Source organism: Medicago sativa, chromosome 3 (assembly GCF_051527215.1).
Source record: "Medicago sativa cultivar Bolivia chromosome 3, Bolivia_mono, whole genome shotgun sequence".
Classification (NCBI taxonomy): Eukaryota; Viridiplantae; Streptophyta; class Magnoliopsida; order Fabales; family Fabaceae; genus Medicago; species Medicago sativa.
This window is the reverse complement of record NC_140751.1, coordinates 24697665-24708406: the sequence shown is the minus strand read 5'-3', so window position 1 is coordinate 24708406 and position 10742 is coordinate 24697665. Positions and strand designations below refer to the sequence as shown.

At 35.0% G+C, this 10742-nt stretch overlaps 2 protein-coding genes across 3 annotated transcripts; one reads left to right on the top strand and one right to left on the bottom strand.

The window, feature by feature from the left end:
• The first annotated feature begins 711 nt into the window (after positions 1-711).
• On the top strand, positions 712-4489 carry LOC146936590 (F-box protein SKIP23-like). Its single transcript, XM_085751335.1, has 2 exons — positions 712-3010; positions 4274-4489. The coding sequence occupies exon 1, from the start codon at positions 1896-1898 to the stop codon at positions 2994-2996; it is 1101 nt and encodes a 366-aa protein (XP_085607461.1). The 5' UTR covers positions 712-1895; the 3' UTR covers positions 2997-3010; positions 4274-4489.
• A 2892-nt stretch (positions 4490-7381) lies between these two features.
• LOC146936589 (F-box protein SKIP23-like) lies at positions 7382-10380 on the bottom strand. 2 transcript variants are annotated; one of them, XM_085751333.1, is made up of 2 exons: positions 9126-10380; positions 7382-7611 (listed from the first exon to the last, which is right to left on the bottom strand). In XM_085751333.1, the coding sequence occupies exon 1, from the start codon at positions 9833-9835 to the stop codon at positions 9140-9142; it is 696 nt and encodes a 231-aa protein (XP_085607459.1). In that variant the 5' UTR covers positions 9836-10380; the 3' UTR covers positions 7382-7611; positions 9126-9139. The 2 variants fall into 2 exon arrangements, with proteins under 2 accessions (XP_085607459.1, XP_085607460.1); XM_085751334.1 differs by having other exon boundaries at positions 9144-10380.
• Between the last annotated feature and the right edge of the window lie 362 nt (positions 10381-10742).

Sequence of the window (10742 nt, the reverse complement as noted above, 5' to 3'; positions counted from 1 at the left end):
ATGGAGATTGTCATTATGAAAGAGATAGACACAAAATAGGTATGGGCACAAGCACGAGTGATTTGGAATGCATGTCATGTATTGAGCCTAGAGATGGCAAAAAGGGCCAACCAGTCCCATCCCGCCCCACCCCGTCAATAACCCGTCTAAAAATAGGGTTGGAAATCTCACCCCCGCCCCGTTTTATGGCGGACCGATGGGTTGACCTGTCAATGGTTTTTTTTTAAATATTAATTAAAATCTTCACATAAACAATGTAAAAATATATAAATTTAAAGCCAATTTTAAAAATTCTAATTATATATCTAATGGCTCCACTAAAAATATGAAAATAATTATTCAAACATATAAATTACATCTTCTAAAGTTCTATAATAAATCAGTAAGACATCGAAAATAAAATCTCCAGGAGTTATCAATTATCTAATTGTTCCAAATACAAGGCTATAATCATAAAACAAAAGAGATAAAATTAATTGAATTTTTTCCCCCACTATATGGAGGTGAAAACTTGAAAATTGATTGTGACTTGTAAATGTGTAAATAAAAAGAAGTAAAAAAAAGTTTCTTTTTGACATATCAACCCAACGGGTCAACCCGCCCCGCCCCGTCACCACCCCACTTTTTAGAGTGCAACTTCACTCCATTTAGCTATCCTCCATTTACCCCTTTTCATTATATAGATGTGCTACATGTGTCAAAAATAAAACTAAGGGTTAGGATTAAAAGGTTACAAAAAGTATTTGTTTAATGAAAAATAAAACAGAGTTTCCTCTTTTCTCTGATAGCTCACGACCCTTCTTCTCTCATTATAATCATTCATCATCATCACCGCCAACCCCTCTCCCTCCATCCACCGGCATCGTTCTACACTTTTGTTCCACACAAATCATCAGACTCGCTGTCTCAACATTCACTGTCCACCGCCGCTTCGTCCTTCAAAATCGTTATCGCTGCTGTTTGTGTCAATGTATTATTGCCAGTGAAAATTCAATGGAAATCTTCAAATCATTAAGAAATAGAAATCTTAAAATCAAAATCAATCAGTTCGGCCAACGGTGAGAATTCAATCAGTAAGTGCAGTCATGTAACGGAAAATTAACCACCGAAGCAGAATCAAACTGACCCAGTACATCAATATCCGAAATTGATGTGGAGCATAATGAAGAGAGTGCCACCGATATATGGACGGGAAGGGGCGGCGGTGGCAGAGGAGATTGTGGACAGAGAAGAAGAAGGGATGATGGTGAGAGGAAGATGAAGAGTACGTACTGTTGTTGTTGTTGTTGTGCATCTAGGAGAAAAATGTTTTTTCTAAATCTTTTAATCTTAACCCTTAATTTTATTTTTGCCACATGTAACACATCAATGATTTGAAATGGGGTAGACTCCACTTTTTAGCGGGTTAGGCGGAGTGGCACCCTACTTGCGGCGGGTTCAAAATCTCAACCCACTCCGCTAAAAATGGCGGGTTAAACGGGCCAACCCGTCGGGTCCAACCGATTTTGTTATCTCACCCTATCAATAGGAAGAATAAAAAGAGATAAAAAAAGTTACTTTTTATAAGTTACAGACCAATTGCTTTGTATATCTTCCGGTCATTATTATAAGTAAAAATATATACATCTTTTATTGAATGAACTTAAATTATAATAATTGTGAAGAAAGATTAATCAATTGCTAATCCTTGTTGCTTTGAGCCGTGTGTAGACTGTAGATGGAGTTAGGAAAACTTTCTTTAATTGTGGTTATATTTTCAAAGCAATATTGATTTCAACATTGGTTTTTTCATCAGAAATAGATCATTTACAATTTACCCTTAAAAACAAAAATGTATCTCCTAAGTTGATAAACTAACTGCAAAGCTGTGCACCCCCAAACAAACCCTAGCATCCATGGCTGTAGATTGGTCTGACCTTCCTTCAGAACTTGTTCAACTAATATCACAAAAACTCGACACTGAACTTTGCCTCCTTCGCTTTCGTTCAGTATGTTCCACATGGCGTTCTTCTTCAATCCCTAACCTCAAGCACAAAAACCCTTTACCCTTAAACCTTCCATCGTTCCCACAACCCAACCCACTCTTCAATATTCTAAACAGCAGATATAATACCAGCCACCTCATCAAACACACTTTCTTTCTAATCAAACCACAACACCAACCATCTCTCAACCCTTGGTTAATCAGAATCGGTCCTGATTTCAACGGTAAACCTCAACTCTGGCATCCTTTATCATCTAACCAACTTTTATCATCAGATTTCAATAATGTGCTTGACTTTAACAAACTTTCGCTTCAAGTTCTCGGTTGCATGTTCTACATCCATCACCTGACTGGAGGATGTGGAAATTTCTTTAGCTTTGTTGCTGCCGTGTGTCACGGGGAACAACCTTCGGTTATTGTCACAGTTGAATCTGACTTCAATCTGGAGCCGATGATGTTTTGTTGTGGGGACGACAGTTGGACCATGATACCCAACATGCCAACCTCCCAAGGAGCAAATGCTTGTGTTTTTAAAGGGCGGCCTTGTGTGGTAGACAAAACTGGTCGGACTGTCATGATTGGACCGGAGTTGACCACTCATTTGATCGCTGAGCCGGTGTTTGGTGGGCAAAATAAATTCTTGGTCGAGAGTAGTGAGTTTGAGTTGTTGCTAGTGGATAGATATGAGAATTGTTGCGTTCCTGTATGGATTAATGTGTTTAGGCTTGATGAGAAGGAGAAAAAGTGGGTCAAGTTGGTGAATTTAGGAGATAGGGTTTTGTTTCTGGGGAATGGATGTTCGTTTTCTGCTTCTGCTTCGGAGTTGGGTTTTGCCAATGGGAATTGTGTCATCTTTAGTACATCTTATAGCTTCCACAGTCTTAATGTCAGGAAATGTAAAATGAGTGTTTTTCACTTGGATCAAGGCAAGGTTTCACCTTTGTCGGATTATCCCGAATATTTCAAGTTGTTCTGGCCACCGCCAGAGTGGGTTACCGAGTTGCGTTTGTAAGGTATTAAGAGAAGGTATGGTTTACAATTGATTGGCCATGTAATATTTCTTTAAAGTGGTGTTATGCTAAGAGTTTTAGTTTAATGACATTATTCTAACAGTGATGGATTGAAAATAGACCTTAATTAAGAGAATGTAGAGTAGTTAACTCTTTTTTGAAACTTTTGTTTCATGGCTTAGACTAAGTGACGCAGATAGGTTAACAGATAAATCAAAAATCGAAGTTGTGTACTCCGTTTTGTAGTCCATAATGCTACCCTTCTATGAATCAAGCAGACATTTTATTCAACTTTCAGTTAAGAGCATGATTTTATCTCTATAAAGGAGGACCATGTAATTTTAAAACTATTTGCACTTGCAGTTTCAAAGGTGCAAAGAGAGCATTTTACAGTGGCAGATTAAATTTTATTGTTTGATTATATGTATTGAAGTTGATCTTTAGTGTTTCTCCTATTTTTTTGGCATGTTAAATGAATTCATTCCCTCCCATATTTCAACTGGTTTTTGCAGTTAGAGCAAATCACATTAGTTTAAGAAACTGATCCAATCTTGTCAGTGTCACCTAAAAATGTTCCGTGCTATCTTTTGAATTGAGATTCATGGGAGCAATAATGATCTTGAGATTCTAGTTGGATAATGTATGTATGGATATATGCAGTACATCACCATCGCAAGTTATTATAATGACGTTTCTAAACTAGATGTAACATATGAAAGTATGCTGGAAAAAGAGGTTGAATTTGGTTTGTTATGTTATGTTATTTTGGTATGATGTTGACCACTTGCATTATGAATAGTTATGGTGCTGTAAATTTGAAACTTAGTTGATTAGATACACTTATATGTCTAACAATAACTCTTTTTGGGGTTTAGAGGCAGCAAACCTTCGTAGACCCAAAAAGAGTAATAAGAGCTATGGTTCTAATAGTATCAGTGTTTTTGGAATGCTAATTTCTCCATAGTTTGTTTTGAGGGCATGATATATGTAACTATGGTTGCAAACTCTTGTTTCTTGCTTTCCTTATTAGAAAGGACATTGTGAAAAGTGTAGTTCTGAGTAACTTATCTATGACTTATCTGTCCTCTTTGTTTCTCGTTTACTTTGATTAGGTTGTGATAGTTCATCATATACTAATTACTCGGTGTGTAATTCTCACTATTAGATATATAGAAAATGAATTTATCATTTTATTTTTATAAATTTTCTCTGATTTGATTTATTAAGATTTTGATCTTCTCATATAGTTCTTAACAGAAACTTTTGTCACTTTATACAGGGGCGAGGGAAAGAAAGAGGACATGAGACACAACATTGGCTTCACGCGCAAAACATGGCAATATGCAAATTTAATCTCTTATTATTATTATATCCTGACGGTGAAATTGGCAAAAATGTTATATTTCCAAGAAGACCTGTTATTTTGTTTCAATTCTCAGTACTACTCATGTTTGATATATTTAAAAGAGTTTTAATTTCTAATTGGTTATTGTCATTGACTCTGTCTTTTGTTTTTCTTCACTACTTGGTAATGAAAAACAAAGATGGATTTTCTTTCTTTTCATTGTATCATCATTTGAAGGGATCCAATGCATAAGTTTTTCAAATTGTTCTTACTATATTAGTTAGAATATATCTCTGTTGTCAAAGCGGCGCGGCCACCCCAAAAATCGACGCGGCACGGTATGCGGGCGCGTAGCGGGAGCTATTTCATGACGCGGACTCTAATATATTATTTAATAGTAAAATACCATACTATACAAAAAATATACTAAAATACCTTATTTTCTTATTGCTGCTGTTATATATGGTTTCTAGCTTTCGTTATTGATGCTGTTATCTTCTTATTATTACTCTCATTACTTTTCTTTTGTTATTTTTCAAATTGAATAATCAATCCTCATGGCACATGCTAGAGTTCCTTGAACTCCCGCGATCATGGCTTACTGTCTAGACAAGTTCCTCTCTTCGGCCTGTTGATGACGTTTTGTTACAGCAATTAGTACAACTGTTAGTTAGAATATTCCAATAAAGATAGTGAGCATGAGATTTGGCAAGTTCATGCAATCACCATTCTGTTAGAACCCTTGTGGTAGGCAGTAGAGAGAATAGTTCTCTCTCAATTGAGGAGCTTAGGCTCTGTTAGTTTGTATTTGGTTTCCATACACCAATTTCTACTTGAATCAATAAAATCTTCATCCATTTCAATTATTTTCTTAATTGAAACTCTGGTTTATCAAAGAGATATATTAAAGAAAAACAGGCAAAGAGTTCCATAAAGCTAGGCCATATTTAAGAGATCTTTAGATAGGATCCAATCTTGTTGTCTGTTCTGCCTATTTTTCTTTTCCTCTTCTTATTTTTTTTGAGGAGAAAATGTAGGAAAACAGGAACGATAAGAGTTGAACCCAAGACGCGCATAATGATTGAAACAACACCTACCGATAGACTAATTTTATGCAGCAGGAAGGAGAAGGACTCGTTTTCCTCTTCTTATTGTTGTCACTTTAATTTTTGTATTTATATTTGAGTTTCTTTCATCATTTAGTAGAGATTTGAACCTGGTAATAACATCTTCACAGCTTATTTTGCACCATATATTGCCTCTTATTTACATACTTTTTTAAAATCCAAAATTATTTGACAATAAAGGTGGCAGAGTTTTAGAATGGTTTTAACTATTGATAGTTTTAAGCTTGACTCTTGAGAGTGCAGGTTCTTACATTCACTCTTCATGGTTTTGAACTTTTGATAGACTCTTTTGGTGATAATGTATATCGTGGTTGCTTTATGATTAACTTTCCCATCATAAATTATAGAGGGAGAGTTTGGAGTGCTAGGTAATTCATAATTCTGCTATAGATTTTATAACTTTTGACTGGTATGATTGTATCATGTATATTAAGCATATTAAGCAATGAGTCTATCATGAAATAAGTTCATATAAATCTACAAGAGTAGTATTACATGTTGGCTAAATAGATATAGTTGGAGATTACGAACAACTTGTACATACATTTAATATTATGTCTTTTCATATTAGCCTGCCAATGTATTTTCTTGAAGAAAGAAACAAAAGCTTTGCGAGTAGACATGAGAATCTTTAAAAATCTAAGGAACATATGTTCCAACTCTTAAATGGAGTCAAGTTTAACATACAAACCCTAGCCAAACGTTATGCAAACTCACTCTCTTTTACTGATATACCCTTCCGAGTTTTTTTGTAAAAATTATCATTGTGCAGCGCTGCCCTAATCAGCTGCTTACATATTAAACTGTGATTAAACTCTTTCCTAATTGTTTATTTGCATGCTTAAGTACAACCACTTCATTAACTAAACACATATCTCAATGAAAGCATGGATATTAAGCTACCTATTTGATTGGATATACAAGATAGCATTGAGAAAGCAGCTATTAGGATAGGTCTGACCAGCTTTTTAAGCCAAATTTCGCTCATGATGGTATTCTGTTATAAGCATGCTTTGCAACTGAACACTATATGCAAGTTCTGAGATTTGGATTAACAATGATCATTGCATGTAAGAGAGTCTGATGCGCAGACCTACCCTAACTATGAGCATGCTTGGTATACCGTTCTTTATAGAAACCTATGCCGTATTATTTACATACTTGAGCAGAAAAACTTGATCAACTAATTGCATTAATAATTGAAATCGTGGATATTAATCTAAGATTTGATTAATTAAAGAAATAGCATTGAGAACATAGTTATTAGCTGCTGCTCAGAACCATCCTTTTAATGATGATGGTTCCCTCTCTATTTGAAGATAACACATTATCCCTATTATTATATTATTAATTATTAAGATTAATTACTAAGATTCGGTTAAACATACATTTGGTTGCTTAACCAATGCCCTCAGGGTACTGTTTAGCATTCTCCAATATAAAATAGGCAGAACAGCTATCAAGATTGGATCATCTAACCATCTCTTAAATATGGCCTAGCTTTATGAAACTCTTAGCCTCTTTTTCTTTAATATCTCTCTGATAAACCAGAGTTTCAATTGGTGTAGGGAAACCAAATACAAACTACCAAGAGTCTAAGCTCCTCTTTTGAGAGAACTATTCTCTCTGCTGCCTACAACAAGGGTTCTAACAGAAATGGTGATTGCATGAACTTGCCAAATCTCATGCTCACTAATAGTGACTAGTGAGCACTATCTTTATTGAAATATTCTAACTAACTTGCCCCCTCATTTTTACTAAGAAAGCCTCCAGGAGACAGAAACCCAGGCCGAAGATAGGAAGTTGTCTAGACAGTAAGTCATGATCGCAAGAGCTCAAGGAACTCTAGAATGTGCCATGAGGATAGCAAGAACAAAAGAAAAGTGATGACAGTAATAATAAGAAAATCAAAATATTAGAAATCAAAACTGAGAATCAATAACTAATTAGAAATCAGAACTCTTTTCAATATATCAAACATGAGTAGTACTGAGAATTTAAACAAAATACAAGTCTTCTTGGAAATATAACAATTTTGCCAATTTCACCGTCAAGATATAATAACAAGAGATTAAATTTGCATATTGCCATGTTTTGTGCGTGAAGCCAATGTTGTGTCTCATGTCCTCTTTCTTCCCCTCGCCCCTGTATAAGTGACAAAAGTTTCTGTTGAGAACTAAATGAGAAGATCAAAATCTTATATAATAAAGGATGAACTATCAAAACCTAATCAAAGTAAACAAAAAACAAAGAGGACAGATAAAGTCATAGATAAGTTACTCAGAACTACATTTTTCACAATGTGCTTTTTAACAAGGGAAGCAAGAAACAAGAGTTTGCAACCATAGTTACATATATCATGCCCTCAAAACAAACTATGGAGAAATTAACATTCCAAACTAAACACTGATATTATTAGACAATGGATGGGTTAATTATGTTCCAAAAATTATCTCTCTCAAATGACATCATAAGGGTTATTGTTAGACATATAAGTGTATCTGATCAACTAAGTTTCAAATTTACAGCACCATAATTATTCATAATACATAACATAACAAACCAAAATCGACCACTTTTTCCGACATCTTTTCATATATGTAATTCAGAAGATAATCAAACTCATCAACAATGTTTTTAAAAACTAGACATGGTGATGTACTGCATATATCCATACATTATCTAACTAGACTCTCAAGATCATTATTGCTCATATGAATCTCAATTCAAAAGATAGCACGGAACATTCGTAGGTGACGCTGACAAGATTTGGTCAGTTTCTTAAACTAATGTGATTTGCTCTAACTGCAAAAACCAGTTGAAATATGGGAGGGAATGAATTCAATTAAATTTCAAAAAAATAAATAAATAGGAGAAACACTAAAGATCAACTTCAATACATATAATCAAAAATTAAAATTTAAGCTGCCACTGTAAAATGCTCTCTTTGCACCTTTGAAACTGCAACAAACCTCAAATCAGATGAAAAATATAACAAATTAGATGACTAGTTTTTTTATACTAAACCATGCAATATTTCATCATCCAATTTCTTTCTATGTCTTTTTATAGATGGACGTAGTATCCCACAAATTAAAGCTTTATATTAGTTCTTCTATTGCACAACCAAGATATAAATGACCTATGATGACAATTTACAAGTGATTCAAAAACAGGTACGGTGGTTAAATATCAGAGAGAAAGAAGTCAGATGACATAAATAAAACCAAGACATGCGAGGTAAATGAATTCAAAATACCTATAAATACTTTGCTGAGATCTAGCACATACATTGCAGGTGCAAAACACACTGCAAGTGCTAATAGTTTTAAAATTACATGGTTATATTTATAGAGATAAAATCATGCTCTTAACTGAAAGTTGAATATAATGTCTGCTTGATTCATAGAAGGGTAGCATTATGGACTACAACAACTAGGAGTACACAACTTCGATTTTTGATTTATCCGTTAAACTATCTGCATCACTTGGTCTAATCCATGAAACAAAAGTTTCAAAAAAGAGATAACTACTCTACATTCTCTTAATTAAGGTCTATTTTCAATCCATCACTGTTAGAATAATGTCATTAAACTAAAACTCTTAGCATAACACCACTTTAAAGAAATATTACAAGGCCAATCAATTGTAAACCATACCTTCTCTTAATAGCTTACAAATGCAAGTCAGTAATCCACCCTGGAGGAGGCCAGAACAGCTTGAAATATTCGGGATAATCCGACAAAGGTGAAACCTTACCTTGATCCAAGTGAAAAACACTCATTTTACATTTCCTGATATTAAGACCGTGGAAGCTACGAGAAGATGTACTAAAGATGACACAATTCCCATTGGCTAAACCCAACTCGGAAGCAGAAGCAGAAAACGAACATCCATTCCCCAAGAACAAAACCCTATCTCCTAAATCCGTCAACTTGACCCACTTTTTCTCCTTCTCATCAAGCCTAAACACATCAATCCATATAGGAACACAATAATTTTCATAGCCATCCACTAGCAACAACTCACATTCACTCTCCACCAAGAATTTACTTTCCCCACCAAACACTGGCTCAGCAATCAAACAAACGCTCATGTCCGGTCCAATCATAACAGTCTGACCAGTTTTGTCTACCACACAAGTCCGCCCTTTAAAAACACAAACATTTCCTCCGCGGGAGTTTGACATGTTGGCTATTGTTGTCCAACCGTCATCCCCACAACGAAACATCATCTCCTCCTGAGTGAAGTCACGAGTGACGATAACAGGAGGTTGTTCCCCCCGACACACGGAAGCAACAGAAAAGCTAAAGAAATTCTGATGTCCTCCGACCGGGTGGTGCATGTACAGATGGTGCATGTAGAACATGCAACCGAGAACTCGAAACGAGAGTTTGTTAAAGTCAAGCACATTATTGAAATGAAATCTGAAGATAAATCTTGGTTAAATGAGAAAGGATGCCAGAGTTGAGGTTTACCGTTGAAATCTGGACCGATTCTGATCAACCAAGGGTTGAGAGATGGTTGGTGTTGTGGTGGTTTGATGAGAAAGATGGTGTGTTTGATGAGGTGGCTGGTACAATATTTGCTGTTGAGAATTTTGAACGGGTCAGAGTTGGTATCTGGAAATAGTGGAAGGGTTAAGGGTAATGGGTTTTTGTGTTTGTGGTTAGGGATTGAAGAAAAACGCCATGTGGAACATACAGAACGAAAGCGAAGGAGGCAAAGTTCAGTCTCAAGTTTTTGTGATATTAGTTGAACAAGTTCTGAAGGAAGCTGAGACCAATATGCTTCCATGGATGCTATGGTTTGTTTGGGGGTGCACATGTTTGTAGTTTATCAACTTATAGCAGATACATTTTTATTTTCTAGGACAAAGATATTGTAAATTGTAAATGATCTGCTTCTGGTGCAAAAAGCCAACGTTGTAATTAATATTACTTTGCTTTGAAAATATAACAACAATTAAAGAAAGTTTTCATTGTATCTACACCCTCCGGTCACTAATAAAAGCAAAAATCTACATTTTAGATTCATTTATTTAAGGCTTAATTGCATGTTTGGTCCCTTATGTTTAAAATATAACAACAATTAAAGAAAGTTTTCATTGTATCTACACCCTCCGGTCACTAATAAAAGCAAAAATCTACATTTTAGATTCATTTATTTAAGGCTTAATTGCATGTTTGGTCCCTTATGTTTATTTTAGTTTTCAAGTTGGTCTCTTACGTTTTGAAAGTTTCAAGTTGGTCCCTTACGTTTTAAAAGTTTCAAGT

Bases quoted from the DNA above. Each gene is read 5' to 3' on its own strand.
- LOC146936590 (XM_085751335.1), top strand. From the start codon at position 1,896: ATGGCTGTAGATTGGTCTGACCTTCCTTCAGAACTTGTTCAACTAATA.
- LOC146936589 (XM_085751334.1), bottom strand. From the start codon at position 9,835: ATGTTCTACATGCACCATCTGTACATGCACCACCCGGTCGGAGGACAT. The intron at 7,612-9,143 runs GTAAGCTATTAA...TCACTTATACAG, and splicing joins TGGATTACTGACTTGCATTT to GGGCGAGGGGAAGAAAGAGG.